At 35.8% G+C, this 17,500-nt stretch overlaps 2 protein-coding genes across 4 annotated transcripts in view; one reads left to right on the top strand and one right to left on the bottom strand.

The window, feature by feature from the left end:
* Positions 1-1,360: 1,360 nt before the first annotated feature.
* LOC122259524 (uncharacterized) lies at positions 1,361-8,019 on the bottom strand. Its single transcript, XM_043026363.2, has 6 exons — positions 7,884-8,019; positions 3,781-4,698; positions 3,520-3,661; positions 2,889-3,127; positions 2,437-2,525; positions 1,361-2,186 (listed from the first exon to the last, which is right to left on the bottom strand). The coding sequence occupies exons 2-6, from the start codon at positions 4,691-4,693 to the stop codon at positions 1,881-1,883; spliced, it is 1,689 nt and encodes a 562-aa protein (XP_042882297.2). The 5' UTR covers positions 4,694-4,698; positions 7,884-8,019; the 3' UTR covers positions 1,361-1,880.
* A 778-nt stretch (positions 8,020-8,797) lies between these two features.
* LOC122259523 (trehalase) overlaps positions 8,798-17,500 on the top strand; it is a 9,352-nt gene continuing 649 nt past the window's right edge. The window contains exons 1-2 of one of the 3 annotated variants that reach the window (XM_043026360.2): positions 8,798-9,010; positions 13,708-17,500. The exon at positions 13,708-17,500 is cut by the window's right edge and continues 649 nt beyond it. In XM_043026360.2, coding sequence (XP_042882294.2) covers positions 13,748-15,607 — 1,860 coding nt within the window. In that variant the 5' untranslated portion in view covers positions 8,798-9,010; positions 13,708-13,747 and the 3' untranslated portion in view covers positions 15,608-17,500. Of the gene's footprint in view, positions 9,089-9,172; positions 9,296-13,707 lie in introns of those variants that run through there. The other 2 variants (XM_043026362.2, XM_043026361.2) reach the window with 2 other exon arrangements.

Raw genomic sequence — 17,500 nt, 5'->3', positions numbered from 1 at the left:
AGTAAAAGTGCAAAAAGGACATTAACAATACAAGTTTTTGAGGAAAATATACAGATTTCTGTATTTCCAGTTTTACACACTGACAATCTGATTTTATCATCAGTACTCGCCAACATCAAAATTATATCAAGCTCATATGTCATATATTCTATAATTTGAACTGGATGTTAAAATTGCATTTGTGAAACATGAAATATGAAAAAAACAATAAAATTGCAAGTCTGATTATTCAAACATCTTTCAGAGGTTAGTGAAAGACATTGTTTTATCCTTTGTACACAGTCTGATTAAGAAAAGCATTTTCTTCCATACTTTTTGTATCTTTATCCTTTGTACAAAAATACAGGGGGAGGGGGAGGGGGAAGGGGAGGGGGAGGGAGAGGGAGAGGAGAGGAGAGAGAGGGAGAGGAGAGGGGGAGGGGGGGAGGAGAGGGAGAGAGAGAGGGAGAGAGAGAGGGAGAGGGAGAGAGAGAGAGAGAGGAGAGAGGGAGAGAGAGAGAGAGAGAGAGAGAGGAGGGGAGAGAGAGAGGGAGAGAGAGAGAGAGAGAGAGAGAGAGAGAGAGAGAGAGAGAGAGAGAGAGAGAGAGAGAGAGAGAGAGAGAGAGAGAGAGAGAGAGAGAGAGAGAGAGAGGGGGAGAGGGAGAGGGAGAGAGAGAGAAGTAAAAAAAATACCAAAGCAAACTTCAGCCAAGTAAAATAAGACTTACTGCAAATTTTCTGTGATTTACTGTAGCTGAGAAAGAAAATACTTTGGAAAAAAAATATATAGTAAAGTATATATATACAAATGCAAATAAATATAAAAAATAAAAATCCCACATATCAGGAAATGGACGTAAATTTGGCAAATATTCTAACGATCCTCTACCTCACTACCTATATTAAATCATGCACAAAAATATGAGATCCTTCCAATAGCAGGATTTAAAAATATTTCCCATACAATATTTACAGACGACATTTTATTACAAACTGGCACAAATCTTGCCTAAAAAGATTATCAAATTACTCTTATATTGTATCACAAATTGTCCATCTCAAATTACTCTACATTATTCCTCCTCAAGCATTAAAAAAAAAAATGCTATAAAAAAAGGATATAATAGAAAACATCTTTAATATGATAGTTTCTTACCTTGAGGGAAAAAAGAGAAGCTAATTTAAATACATTTTAACGGATAGCCTGAAAGTGTCTGAGCTTCCCATTTCCATAAGGTATAATTTCTTTCATAAATACATAGCTGGTAAGTGAGTGCAATGAAGCACCACCTCCTCAGATATAATTCCTCGCCTGAGTAAAAAATCAGATAAATCAAACTTTCACTTTCTTTATAAAGGGTCACAAGATCAAAACAGAATATCAATGTCATCATTTTGCTGAAATCGACAGAGTTTCAGCATTCTTTATTTCGGAATAAAATTATATAAAAAAACGGCAAAGACAGCTATAAAAATATCTTACTGGCAGTTTTGGGTATTAAGTAGGGAAATGAATAAATAAAAACAACACTTGTTAAATGAGTTTGCATACAAGTTATCATAGGAAATGTAGTCAACAGGTTAATTTCAAATCCTACATAAAAGGAATAAACTGTCCTCTATATTCTATATTTACATCAAAGCGAATCTCTTCCTTATCACCTTGCCTTACTGTTTATACTACATTTCATTTACTCATTACATAGAATATGATTTGAGGAAGAATTAAGGAAGGTAAAGCTCATAAATCCCAAGTCCTGTACGAAAACAAAAAAATTTCCAATCTTTTCATCCATATAAAAATTCCAAATAGAGCTGTAGACGAAGACTGAAAGTGTCTCGGCCATCCTCCTCTGCCCTTTCCGACTAGAGTCGAAAAAAGCGCCCAAGTACAGAGGCTTTTACTTCTTATTGAGCCTGTTGTGTACTATGTCTCTGAACTGCGTCAGGATCTTGTTCTCCCTCTTTTGCCGTTCTTCCTTGCTGAACATGGCCAGAGCCCGCTTCTCATCTGCCGAGTAGATCTGGTTCTCCTTTCGCAGACGCACAGCCTCCATGCGACGGTGCCTGCTTCCACTCATGACATAGCCCACCTCCTCAAAGTCCTTGATTTCATCTGAAGTTAGTCCGATTTCACCACGACGGGGGATGCGCTTGCCCTCGGCCACATATGCTGCCATTGCCGCACCTTCACCTGGCAACAGGGCCTATGGGAAGGAAAAGTATTAGAGATTATCTATTGTACTCAAAATCCCCCCCCCCCCCACCATAAACACACATAAAAATTCCTGAAGGTAACAAACAAAAAATTGTAGAAATAATAAAAGAATTACAGAGTTGATCCACATTATGATTTCTTCTTTAACAAATACAAAAGAAATGCCTTCACTCTTACTCTCTCACTGGTCACATAGACCTAAAGTACAAAATAGATATACATATATATATACATCTTACCTTGCCGTAATCCTTCTTGGACAATGTAACTTGCGGCTTGGGCACAGGTCCTACGACAACTTCTTCTGTCATCTCCCCTTTGCTATCCTCTGAAAGAAGATTCATAGTAATGATATAGGTAAACATTACAAAATCACCTGTGGATAGAATCTGTAAGAAGATACTAATGCCAGTATGTTTTAATGTCATTTTTGTTATTATGAGCTGTCAATGTAATTCTATTATTTTGTGGATATAAAAACTTGTCTAATAGCATTTTTCAATTAAAGACCCATAATCATACAATTACTGCCCAACAACCATGTTTACAATTAATTTGTAAACAATTATTTTTCACAATGGTTTGCATCAAAACTACCATCTCTTATTATCTCAGCACCACATACTAATTTTCCTACTAAACCGTCCCAGGTCACATTCATGCCCCTCAGGACTGATCAATGCAAACTCACTCTTCTTCTCGATCCATGTCAGCTCGGAATCTGATTCAGAGTCGGAACTGGAGGAGGAACTTGAGGATGCCTTCTTCTTTGCTGCCTTCTTCTTCTCCTTCTTCCTCTTCTTTTTCTCCTTCTTGCGCTTCTTCTTCTTCTCCTTCTTCTTCTTCTTCTTCCTCTTCTTTTCATCGTCTGAGTCACTGCTGTTCTTGTCCTTTGCTTTCTTTTCTTCATCTGTGTTTCTTTCATCTGAACTGATATACATAAAAGTTATAAGTTAATAAATATCAATCTTTATTCTTTTAACACATAACAAAGTGCCTATATACAATCTTCTAATTCTGTGCCTATTTTGTGTTAACACTAGTAACCATACTCTACAAGAATCCTCACTAGAAACCAAACATGCACCTAACTGAACTAACAGTTAAGTACAGTATGCCTTGGCTATTCTAAGATACTAAATTATTACAGTAAAAATAGCATGGGCAGAGTAGAGTTCCCCACTGCACAAAAAGATCAACATAAACCATTATTTTCACATTCTCAAAATAATAACAGTAATGTTTATTCATTTAATAGTACTTAAACTTCTGTCTGAATTCAATGCAATAAGATTCTACAGAAACATTAATCAAATACATACTCATCTGGAGGGTTGACTGGAGACGTTGCCCAAACTTCAGAAATACCTTCTATCGATATCTGCTCTCTTTCTACTCTACGACGGCCAAAATAGTCATCAGTTTGGTCACCTAATCCATTATGACGGCTGAATCCTCCTCCACCTAAAAAATAGAAGTGTTGAGAATAATTGGCAAACCAAAATAAATATAACTTATAACATTTTGAATAAATCACAAAGAACTGATTATAATTCAACAAGAAGAAATTGGTCTGTGCATACCTCTGTCTCTGTATCCACCATTTCTGCTATCCCTCATGTTACCCATATCTCTGGAACTACCCCCACCCCTCTCTCTCTCCCTCTGGAATGGTACATCAAGAGCCCTCTGCTGTTCAAAGAATTTGTTGTGGCCCCATCTTCCATCAGGTGTTGGCGGAGAGCTGTCTCGATTCCTCCGAGGCTCTTGTGGAGATGGCTGATTCTTTCGAGGCATCTCCCTTTCATGTGATCTCGACCTTTGTCTCTCGTTCAAGTGGTGGTTTTGGCTGGATTTCGGCTGATGTTTTTCTGGCGTCCTTGCCCGTTCTCTGTCCCGGAGTTCCCTGTCAGCAGAACTTTCCTTTCTGTTGTAAATGTCTCTAATTCTCTGTTTAGTCTCAGACATAGATCCTGACCTGGACCTTGACCTGGACCTAGAACTAGAATTGGCCCTTCTCTCAGCAATCTTTCTTAATCGTTGCTCCATTTTCTTACTTCTGTCCATTTCCCTTGACTTTACATCCTTTTCCCTCGACTTGGATCTTCTCATCCGATCTTTTGAAACAGACCTGCGGCTCCTGTCACGTGACCTCGACCTCTGCTTCCTGTCCCTCGATCGTGACCTATGATTCCTGTCCCGTGACCCTGCCCTGAAATTTTTGTTATAAGCTTTCGATGTCTGATGTTTGTTAGGCGATCTTGACCTCGATCTCTGCCATCGATCTCGTGACCTGGACCTGCTCTTCCTTGAATAGGCTTTGGGCTTTGAGTGCTTGTCCTGTGACCTCGACCGGTGATTTCTTGTGTGTGAGCGTGATCTGCTCTTGTGTCGTCCTTGATGTGAACCTCTTCTTTTCTTCTCTGATCTATGACTGCTCTTTTCTCGCCTGTCTGGACTGGAATTTTCCTCTTCGCTGCTGCTGTATCTGCCCATTATGCCTGAAGTTGAAATGGAAAGAATTATAGTGAATGATCTGAATAAAAAAGAGAGAGGAGAAAGCAAAAGTTAGGAATAGATTTCTTTGTGATTTTAGTCGTGTCTAAGGGATGAAAAAGTCATTGGCATGTAATCATTCTTGAATTTAAGTTAGCTGTCCTGTCATTAGATCACTATGAAAAGTTCTGACAAGACAGAGATTCAACACCAAAATTAAAACATTGGACTTCTATTTTTCGAACTCAGGAAAAGAAAGAAAAAACAAATCAGGTTCTATCTTCAATATAAGAGATTCTTTTGAGCATCTATAAGTAGAGCATGTCCTTATCAAATAAGCTTCCCAACTGCTTACACAGCTGAAAGTAACCACTTTTGTTTCCAGACCTTCTGGAAAGCCTTTTGATAATCAAGTAGTTTTATTACTCTCATATCATAATTTTGTATTCAAAATATATTAGTTATATATATATACACAAAAGCAAATGTTTATCAATGTATACAGCTGAAAAAAAGTTCATTACAAACTCTTCAACTTCCCTATTTTCCATACAAAATTACCCCTTTTCTAAAATTAAAAGGATTACAGTATCAAATCTAGTACAGTACAGATACCTGTTTAAGATGCAATCACATAACTATTTCTCTTATCCAAAGTTGGGAATGGAAGAAAATGCCATAAGTATAATGATCTATAAAAAAATAATTGGGTAGTGCATGTATAAAAAATCAACCACAGTTTATCATCTTTAATCATTGCTTGAAAAAGAATATAATATCAAATTAAAGCTCTTAGGAATTATTTGAAGTTGCCACAATATTCAAGACAAATAAATGACAGATCATTGTTTAAGGTCATATTCTGCAGCAAAAGTGTTGCACTTTAGCATGGTATTATATATATATATATATATATATATATATATATATATATATATTATATATATATATATATATATATATATATATATATATATATATATATATATATATATAAGAAGAAGAAGAAGAAGAAGAAGAAGAAGAAGAAGAAGAGAGAGAGAGAGAGCTTGGAATATCAAATACAAGCTCAGAAGTTAGCATGATTTTTTCTGAATTATCAGTCCAAAATCAGCATGAAAATCAAGGTAAATGAACGACTTTGCGGGTGAAATATCGACACCATATCCACTATGTACATAAAGGCAAAATAATATCCATAAACCTCTCTCTAAACCTTTACTGTTAAACAAGGACCCAGATTTTGATCTTTCTTGTCATAAAATATAAAGTACAGGTTGATGTTTGCCAGTTATTATAATGGAGTTATAGGGGGTGGACCCTCAACCTCTATCACCTAGAAATTGTATGTTTTTACCAATGTGATAGTAGTGTAATATCACCACTATAAATGACTTAGATAAATATTAAGAATAGTGCCATGTTGCTAATAACTATGAATCTAGTATTGATGGATTACACTCATCCTCTACTATTCAGATGTAGTGAGTATGACACGCGATTAGACTCCTCTTTGGTACTGTTAGCAGGGGAGGGCATGAAGGAAACCAGGGAAATTGCGGGGTAAACAATTAAACATAAATATGTCACTCAAATACTGTAATGCCACTTGCATGTCACAATAACCTATGATCCTCCCTGTGGTGTTGATCTACTGTATGGCTAATCGTGTGTACAGGATCCACTGTTATCTATGCTGTGCCGTAACTTCATGGAAGTAATCTTGTATGACATCATGATCCAATGACCTACCTAACCTTACCTAGGTGTCAGTCTGCCCTAGAGAGCCTCATGGGTAAGTAGTATGAAGTGCTTTGATAAATGCTCTTGGCTAGAGCATCTGTCAACCCTAGGTAGGGTCAGGTAGATCAAGGTAAGTAGCACGAAGTACTCTGACAAAAAGTGGGGATCCAGAGGGGAGAATGCCCCCCTTTGCTTGGGCAAGCATCAACTATAGGTGAAGTTAGGTAGGTAATTATCATTATAGTGTATTTTTGGCTATTTATGTGCATATCACCTATTATTATTCATATTTCATCCTGCAATTTCCCTGGTCTCCTTCATACCTTCCCCTGCTATCAGGACCTAGGTTGTGGATTACATGGTTCGAATCGCGACTCATACTCATTATATCTGAATATTAGAGGGTGAGAGGAATCCGTTGGTACCAAGATCGGTAAATATAGATAAAGACGCAACCAACACTCTAGGCACGACACGATATTTTTCTGGTAGTTTTCGTTCTGTTTTGTACAGTTTCGCTACTCATTTCCACCGGAAACCTTTCGTTGCTGAGTTACACTCCCCCTCCCTCCCCACACGCGCGCCACCGTCGAGATGGAACTAAACGATTTCTGGCGGTAAATTTCACGTTTTTTTCGTAAACAAAACCCTACCCATAAACCTAACCTAACCTAGCCTAGTTTTTAGGTTTGCCCTATCCAAGAGTGGGCAAAGCCCCCCCTTGGAACCCCCCCCTGCATTTAAAAGGCCACTACATGGCCGGTAACTTTTCAATATGGATGTCTACCACCGACCAATGAACTGACCGATTTTAGGTCTGCCCTAGCCAAGAGGGAGCTTTGCTCCCTCTGGACCCCCTCCCCTTCTCTCCCATTACTCGTTTTTAAATTATTTTCAAAATAATATATCCCGATTATTTTTCGTTTCCGGAAGAAAAGGTTTCTATGGTGTTACATCATAATTAAAGCTACGTCATGCCGAAAGGTTTGTTTTATCACTACGTGCAGTTGCATCTTTATCCAATAATACCCCAAGATCATGGTATTTAGTGATGGCACTGGTCTGAATATTTACCATGACTTCAATAGACTAAGCACCCTACATCTGGACATATACAATAAATGCAATCCAATAATACCAATTTCCTTAGTATTAGCAATCAGGACACAATTTTTTTTTTTTATAATTGAGAATTCCCAAATAAACTACTAAATTCACACCAAATACAGAATATAGAAATGTAATACATCCATACATTCATTAATCTAGTAAACTCTAGTCAATTGACTGCATTCTATGTATCTTATAATCACGTGTGTTTTTAATTGGTAATTAATCCATATTACAGAAAACCATACTATTACTAACACCTTCCAAATAATGGAACATACAGCATAATATACGTATATATATATGCTGCTAGATCTCAAAAAGAGCTTCATATTACCTGCATATACATGTATCAGCCAAAAAAGAGGGAAAATTACAAAATATTAATGCGCCGAGTTCAGAAGATCCAGAGTAAACACATAATACCAATAGGACACTACGAGTATATACGTTCATTGATGCGTTATTACGTTTGCTACCGTTAAAAAGGCGTTATTTATGCATGATCTGTTATATATGTTGATAAAGTCAAATACCTCTGTTATTTTCAGGTTTTGTGTTATTTTACTTCAAAAAAATATTATTAGGTTCGTAATCACTTTGCGTCAGGGGAACGTTCATGAGCGAATTTTTAAATACCAATATATATATATTTTTTTAATACTCTTTTATTGACATATGTTACCCTTTATGCATAAAGTAAAAATATACATCTATTTGTCCTTAAGAACAGCTTCTATGGTTGAAGTAATTTGAAAGGTTGTTGGAATTTCTAGCATTTTCCTGTTCACTGATCAAGGTAATTTCTAGAAAAATAGAAATATTTTAATATACCATCTATCTAGAGATGCTACCATTAAGTCTGTTAAAAGCATATAACTCTCCTTTGCCTTGAAATATTCATCAAATGTCATCTATTGGTACAAAGCATTGCCAGAGTGTTCTAGTATCGTCGATATGTAAAAAGAAAAAAGAAGAAGAAAAAGAAGGAAAATAAAATTCCCTAACAATGCTTGTAATATCTAGAGTAGGGAATAAAATATATCATATTCCAATATTAAACTATATTCTCCAATGTGTCTTCATTGACCCGGAAAACAACCTTTTAATCAACTTTTACCACGTAGACAGATAGTGTACATAACACTTACAAAGCGATGTATAATTCTAATTAATCTACTGTCTTAAATGACTATATTAACGAATATAAATGATGTTTCCCATTCCAGAGAAAGTGAAAGTAGGCAAGCGAATTCCATGGTCTCGCTCGCCCATTAATCCATTCAAAGCACATTCCACGCTTTGAAAACTACCTCTGACACCATAAACATCATTCTAAGTCAGTGTCTACATACTTTCTAGCCCCTGAAACTTCCTCAAATTACTAAATAGCCAGTTTGGAACACGTGTAAGCTGTCAAGTCACAGAAAATGGCAGACGACGGCACCGGAACGCACTGGAAGGGTGAGAACGAGAACTTCCGTGTTAAAAAGACAAAAATTCCCACATATCTCTTTCTTTAAAATCTCAAAATGGCAATAGGTAGGTGGCTAAAGTGGTACTCGAGTCTGTGATATGAATTTGAAACTTTGAATAATTACGGGTTAGGGAGAAATGGGTTTCATGTTTTTGAATTGAATGATGGACAGGAAGCTTCTCTCAGAGTAACACAGGTGTTGGACCCGTGACAGGTGTTCGCATGTGGTGATTTCGTGTTTTTTCAGGGGTCGATACCGTATTTCCATTAATGTAAGTAAGATTATGCACTCCGATTATACATTGGTCACTCAAACATATGCTAATGTTGAAGGATAGTAGAGGAAACGACAATTTTTATTGATGGCTAGATAAGGCTGTAAAGGAATGCAAGGATTTCACACATTTTTTATGGATTTTTAATGTAACAGATGTGTGTCTCTCGCTGTAGGGATAAAGATCTAAATCTGGTATTCCTTGGAAATATGTTAAGCTACCTATGGTTATTTAACAATAGGGAAATACATCCCATATTTTCTTCATTAATTTCAAGTCAAGAATTTGCAAGTGTGGAATTTATTTCAAGAGTGTGTATATCACTTAATTGAGATTGAGCATTGTGCGTGTATGGATCTTTGCTTACCAGTTATTTCTGATCTGTTTAGGGCATTTATATTTTGCAAGAAAAAGGCGCCCCATACTAATGACGTTTCTGTGAGGGATAAAGCATTGAAAAAAGTGATGTGATGTGGCAGTGTGACATCATGGGTCTAAGTTCAGCAACCAGATTTTTGCCACTGTACCCATTACGGTTAATATTTTAACTAAGCTTTTGGCTTGTTATGTCTTGCTATTATGTACTGCAACCAGATTATTACCCTCATAGCTGTAAAGCTTAACATGCTGATTTACATAATGGCTTGTGGAATACAGTGGAATACAGCTGCTTACCTGTATAAGATGTGTTTATCTTGAATCTTGCCCGTGTCACTTTCTGTTATGGCCAATGTTTGTTGTCCTTTGCTGGAGTGCTGAAGGTGTGTAGGTTGCTGCAATCGCTTGGCTCTGAGCCACCACCATGTAGGACTAAGATTATAGGTCTTCGATTGCAGACCATAGTAAGTTGCAGATGTGATTGGAGAGAGTGCAGTCAATATAATTACAAGAAAAGAGCGCCATTTTGAAAGGCACTTCAGGTCTCCTTTAAACATTAATGACTATTTGAGAGTTTATGTAGCAAGTCCTTTATCAAAGGGAGGTTGCAGAAGCTGTGTGCAACTTTATAAGTTTAATCATAATACCTGGCATATGCTAATTACTGAGGCACAGTATATAGAGTCTCTTAAAATGCTCTGCTCTTGCTTGCCTAGGATGACTTGGGTAGTGAATTTGAGACCCTTCAGTGAGTTGTTTGTCTCTTGTAATAGTAATTGATAAGATACACAATGCAAAGTCTTAATGCTAGATCAGTGTCTTAATTATCATTAGCTTTCCACATTTTGAAGTCTGTCCACCATTGTTTTTTGCCCTCACACTCACACTGTTTGATTGCAAATACAATTAGAATTGCATATCTCTTTTCATATTCTATTTGAAGCTGTCAGTTCATATATAAACAAAACATAAGTTTAGGCCCATATGTTAGTGCAGATGCATGTATTTATTGGTATTTAGACCATGCTGGTAGTAGATCATTTACAAATTGTCTATTCAGATTATCAGTTCATATAGCAAGATGCAATATTTAGATTTGCACCACATCGAAATTAGCATTATGACAACTTTGTAAACTGGTTTATCACCAATGTAAATCACCTTTTATATTTACCCTTCAGGTGACATGTATACAATAATATCAAGTAATATGTTGATATTGTATAGATCTGTTAAGTAGTGAAAGTATCAAGAATTTTGGTTGCCCTTCAGTGTTTGTCTACTTTGGGAATTAAGATTAAGAATTAGAAATGCCTCCCCTCTCTCATTTCCACTAATTCTTTCCTCTGTTGAGTTTATCTATAGAACAAATCCATGGAATGGTACAGTAGTGGTGAAGTAAGCAAATACAATTGGACAGATATTTATTTATTTATTTATTTTTATTTTTATTTTTTATGATCATTTTTTTTTTTATAGTTTGGATCTCATAATTGTATGGAAAATCCAATATCAATTTGGCCAAAGTATAACCTTCCAACATTTATTAATTTTATGCATTAAGTCAATACCTCAGGCTATGCCAGTCTAACTACCTTCTTGTGAGTTTGTGTTGGTATTAAATCAAACTATTATGACTTTTATGCCATGTGTATCTTGGTGTATGATGAATAGGACAGTAGGACATGTAGTTGGAATTTGATGTAAGGTAACAAGGAAGGGGCAATAAATGTTCAGAGAATATGCAAATTGAACTCTTACTTTTTAACTGAAAGTCTGTTGACACCTGTTAAGATTTTAATTGAACATGATTCTGTATGCTCAAATCGGAATTATGTGGTGAAATTATAGTATCTGATACACTGGTACTTATATCCTTAAATAGCTTTTTGGCATTTGTCATGGTTCCCCAAAATGCCACTAGCCTACATGATGATTGGTGAATTTTTTATTAAGAAATTGCAGTATATGGGTACTTAATCGTGTAAATTAAATAGTTGACTAAGGCCAAATAAATTACAATCTGTTTATGGCAGCAATCATGTTTTATCATTCAAGGATATCATTTTTCAAGGTTGTGATTAGATGGCTTTGAGTGGCAGCTGTTTACATAATGATATTTAATGAACTAAAATAAGTATCAAGATATGAAGTCTCATGCTATGTCGTCAGTCATGTATTGTTGGCTGACATGCACGCACTAAATTTGATATGTATTGCTTTACATCAGATGCTGTGCATATACATTTTGTAAAAAAAAAAAAAGATTAATCTGAATTTATCAGGTTTCAGCTTGTTTATATCCCCATGTGTATGAGAGAATGGGTATTTCTATTTTATGAATGAATTTATAGTTATAGTGTTCTGAACTCTAGGGTAGCATATGTTAAAGGCTTGTTGATTTGTAGAACCATTCTGTAGTTCATGGAACTTTTATTATTATTATTATTATGATTATTTTTGTTATTCTTATCATTACCATTATTACAATTGTTATTGCTATTATTTTTATTATTGTTGTTGTTGTTATTATTATAATAATAATAATTATTATTATTATTATAATTATTATTATTGTTATTAATATTATTATTGATGATGTTATTGATTGATTGATTTATTAATAAATTATGGGTTTCTGTAATACCCTCTAATGCTGCTAATATTGCTTTGAAGTGATGCAGTGGTCTTGCTTACTCTTGACACTGAATTAGTATTTGAGGAGAGATATTGCCTTTTTTCTAATCTCTCATTATGAGACTGATGAAAGCCCAGTGAGAGACAGGGTTGATTGTGACAAGTGGTGAAAGGTACACACGCATGCATGTATGCTCACACAGATACAGATGCACACACATATATTCATGCATGCATGCACCCACCTGCATATGTACATGCACCCACACACCCACCCATACCCACACTCACAGCCACCTATACCCACACCCACCCATACCCACACTCACCCACACACACACGCACACACCCACACCCACACCCACACCCACGCACCTACCACACACACCCACACCCACGCACCTACCACACACACACACACCCACACACAGAGTTATTGTTTCCTACTGTTCTGTTAATATTCTCTTTTCCTAGGGATGAAAATATAGTAGAAATTAGTATGTTTGGCTTACAAGAAATTTGCATTAGCGAAATGAATAAGAGAAACCTTGTGAATTTATTCTACTTTATAGGAAAAGAAAAGTAAGATGAAACTTCTTTTTGCTTACTTATGAAGAGAGTGTCATAGATTATTGTTGTGATTGATTGTTTGCACAATATTAGGGAAGTGGTTAGTGTAATCTTAAACTCCCTCGCTAGCAAGGACTGAGCCAGTACCGTGTTTTGAAGGACTTTTTTAAGACAAGTAGAGGTTGTTATCCTGAGCAGGTGCCTCTCCTAAAATTAAACTGCATCAGGGGCTTGAACCTGCTACAGGAGACCCTACTCGTCCCCAGACAGAGGCATCACCATGTTGATCCCTGTTTAATGAATTGCACGTTAATGATATCCTTTATCCTTAGTTACGATATTTTCAGTGTTTGCTTACCAATTAACTAATATTACATACATTTATTATAGGCATTGATATTCTAATGTTTCAAGGATTAAGTCAAAGCAAACCAATAGGATTTCTTGGAGCTGTATTTCTGTGTGCATAAGGATTTTATTTGCATATTAAGAATGTGAATATGATAGATATCGATGTATGAAATGTGAAAAATAAACATTTTATTAATGAGACTTTAACTCATGAAGACAAGACCAGGCATCAGTAGATTACCTAATCTATGTCTTATTTTACTATGTTGTGTTGTTCATCATGTCACAAATATTGCTTTAAGTATTTTACGAAATGCAGCTTTAGAATATCAATTCTAAAAAAGTAAATTATTTAGGTGTTTTTTTTAGAAAAGAAAGGGTATATCTGCCCACATACAACTATGAACATTTGTAAATCTTTATTTTCTCATGTAAACATAAATGTCTTTTCTCATGCCACTTTTCTCTTGCAGATACTGCCAGGAATGACGTGTAAGCAGTGTTTTCCTGAGAATGTTGAGCAATGGTCATCTGATATGGGTTTGTGCAGTGGCATTAGTCCTTTGTGAAGCCAAGATAGAGGGTATGGACCACAGCTCCACCAAAAACATGGATGCATGTAAGATACTGTGCAAAGGCAAACTTCTGAAGTATGTTCAGATGGCGAGGCTATTCAATGACAGCAAACACTTTGTTGACATGAAGCTCAAAGAGTCACCAGAGAATATTGAGAAGAAGTTCCAGACTCTGTTGAACCAGACCAAGAATGAGCCACCCAGACAAAAGCTGATAAAATTTGTCTCAGATAATTTTGATGATCCTGGTTTAGAACTATCCTCTTGGGTTCCCGAAGACTGGAAACCTATGCCAAAATTCACTTACGATGTTTATGATCTGCCGCTGAGAAACTGGGTGCGTCAGGTTAATGAGGAATGGAAAATGCTGGGACGAAAGATGTCAGATGATGTTAGAAACAGTAGTAATCTGTACACTCAGATATATATTCCTAAGCCTTTTGTCATCCCAGGAGGTCGATTTATAGAAGTTTATTATTGGGATTCTTACTTCATCATTGAGGGTCTGCTGTTGTCAGAAATGTTTGCTACTGCTAGAGGGATGATTGAAAATTTTGTGTACCTTGTGGATCAGTATGGTTATGTCCCCAATGGAAGTAGGAAGTATTATTTGGGTCGATCACAGCCACCGTTACTGATTTCAATGGTCAAACTGTATATTGATGCTACCAATGATGTCAATTTCCTAAATCAGAGTATGGGAGCTCTAGAAAAAGAATATAGATTCTGGCAAAATAACAGATCCATAGATGTGAAAGTGGAGGACAAGACTTATAAATTGTATCAGTATAAAGTGACAACCACAGAGCCTCGTCCAGAATCCTATTTTGAGGATGAAGAACAAGTGAAAGATATTAAGGATGAAAAGCAAAGAGGGAAAATGTTCTCAGAAATTAAGTCAGCAGCAGAGAGTGGATGGGACTTTTCTTCTCGTTGGTTTTTGGCAAATGGGGAACACACAGCAGAATTTAAAGACATTAATATTTTATCCATTGCTCCAGTTTGCCTGAATAGTATAATGGGCCTCAATGCAAACTTATTAGCACAGTTCAGTAAAATCCTAGGAAACAAGACCAAGCAGGAATTGTATGAGAACTTGGCTCGTGAGTCCAGTCTGACAATGAGCCGAATCTTCTGGAGTGACAGGGATGGAGTTTGGTTGGACTACAATATTGAGAAGAAAGAGCTCATACCAGGATTTTATCCATCTAATTTGATACCACTCTGGGCTGAGACATTTGGAGAGGAAAGAACTCGTGATTTTATCACTGAACAAGTTGTAGCATACCTTGATAGGAACCAAATTAGCAAATACATAGGTGGCATTCCAGCTTCCTTGCTTGAGTCTGGGCAGCAGTGGGACATGCCAAATAACTGGGCACCATCACAGTATTTCATTGTCATGGGTCTGTATAAAGCTAGAAAACACAGCCCTCGAGCTGAAGAGCTTGCTTTTACCCTTGCACGCGACTGGGTGCGTAATGTTTATGAAACCTATATGAATTCTACTCCTCATACAATATATGAAAAGTATAATGCCTCTGCAATTGGCAAAATGGGGGAAGGTGGAGAGTATGAAACACAGGAGGGATTTGGTTGGACAAATGGTGTATTAATGAAATTCCTGAGCATCTATGGCCACAAGATACGAACGCAGGACATCTACGACCCAGCGCCACTTGCCATTGGAGTTGTACTCATGTTAGTGTCCATAATGTCTGTAGTAAGTTATATGTACCGAATACGTGTTTTCCATAGGAAAAGATGTGAGCCAGAAGCACAGCCAGTAATGCCTTGAAAGTAGACCAAAAATTGCCTTATAGAGTACCTGATAATCTTACATATTTTGATAAGGGAAAAAGCCCATCTTTAATCTGCACAAAGTCATTCCATTTCATGCCTCTTAGGTGCAGAATTTCCCTTCGTAGATTTTTAGTCGTAATAAATATTTCCAATAAACATTCTTTAAATAGGGATAGTTGTTGAATGATTCAGTTTGAGAGTTTCTCATTGGACAAGTTCAATACTTTAATCAGGAAACTGATTTTCTAAAACCAGTTGCAAGAAGAAAGAGAAGAGATAAGGGAAGTATATTGTAGTTTATGCAATTGCATGTCAAAAATATTGAATATTATGCACAGAAAGTTGCACAAGTAGCATAATATTTGTAAAACTGCAAATTTTATATACTATATAAATTCCTCTCCTTTAATCAGTACTATACAATGATGCCTTAAAAATTGAATTTTTCTTGGAGAAACAAAGTAATTTATTATAATTTTCTTCTATATTTTTAATGAACAAAAGAAAAACAAAATATAAAAATGTCTTCCCCACATTTTTTTATTTTATTATTATATACATATATTAACAGACTTTGTCTGATTCTTAAAACAGAGTAGATATATCTAAATATATTTTAACCTTATGTGGTGAATTTGCCTACAAAAACAGAGAATTCCTGCCAAGGCTTCTTACATGAGGAATATGTTAACATTTTTATTTGATTATTGCTAATATTCTCTCAACTTGCATATTCATGACCCATCCAGAATGTGCAGTTTTCCTGTCTCATTTTGATTCCTAAATACAATGAAATTCTGTGGTGCTTAAGGAGTGAAAAAGACAAAACACACTCAAGAATCCTTTGACATTTGGATATCTTCTTTGCATAATAGGGAATAACACAAGATGAAATGCATATTGAAAATAGTAGGAAATTGTGCCCTTGGTAGATTAACTAATTATTTTACATAAAATAAACTTGCTGTTTTCCTATTCCATTTTTAAAAATTTCTCTCTTAGCACATGGGTTGTAAGAAGTACTTAGATGTAGATCCTCTTGTGCATGTGTATTCCTTTTCATTTTTTGGAAATGTGTATGCAAGGAATTTAATAAATGTTTTCAGGGACATATTGAATAAGTGTAGTGAAGATGAGCAGTGTCAAAGTAGATAGATATTCTCTCTCTCTCTCTCTCTATCTATCTATCTCTATCTCTATCTCCCCTCCCTCTCCCTATCCCCCTCCCTATCCCCCATCTCTCCCTTTCCCTTTCCATTTCCCTCTCTCTCTTTTTCTTTCTTAGGAAAATTTTATATATGCCTCTGTGCACCTACCTACATATACACACATGTGATAGTATTTTCATAAGTCCTTAGAATACATAGAATGCTTATATTTACTTCTTTAGAAAGGTATGTACTATATGTAATCCTGTTTTAATAGGTGTGTGCACATGATGCATGGCAAGCGTAATGTGATTTTTTATATCTATTGATATGTATGTTTATGTATTTACTATTTTTATTATTGCCTTATAATGCTTAATGATACTTCTGCAAGGTTGAAGAGTAAGGTAAATGCATGGAGATTAGAACAAACAATGTAATAGATACCTCATCTTGTGATAATAGCTCAGTATTTTTAAAATTTCATTATTATTATATTTTTTCTTAATTATGCAGTATATACAGGTAATGGATGATTATTTTCATAAAATGAATATATTTGAAGCATAATGACCCAAGTTGCCACTTTGAATGGTCTTGTTCTGTCTGTGTTGTGTTGCATAAGCTAGTATTTATTGGATTCTTCTAACTATAAGTGATTTCTTTTTTCTTTTTTCCTTTTTTTTTAGTTCCTTATATTATTTTCAATTTTGAGTGCAAGTGTCAAAAATTATTTCAAT

This window comes from Penaeus japonicus, unplaced genomic scaffold (assembly GCF_977035675.1).
Source record: "Penaeus japonicus unplaced genomic scaffold, GWHDUDI00000001_assembly GWHDUDI00000014, whole genome shotgun sequence".
NCBI lineage: Eukaryota > Metazoa > Arthropoda > Malacostraca > Decapoda > Penaeidae > Penaeus > Penaeus japonicus.
The sequence above is the reverse complement of the archived record's forward strand: the minus strand, read 5'-3'. Positions and strand labels throughout refer to the sequence as shown.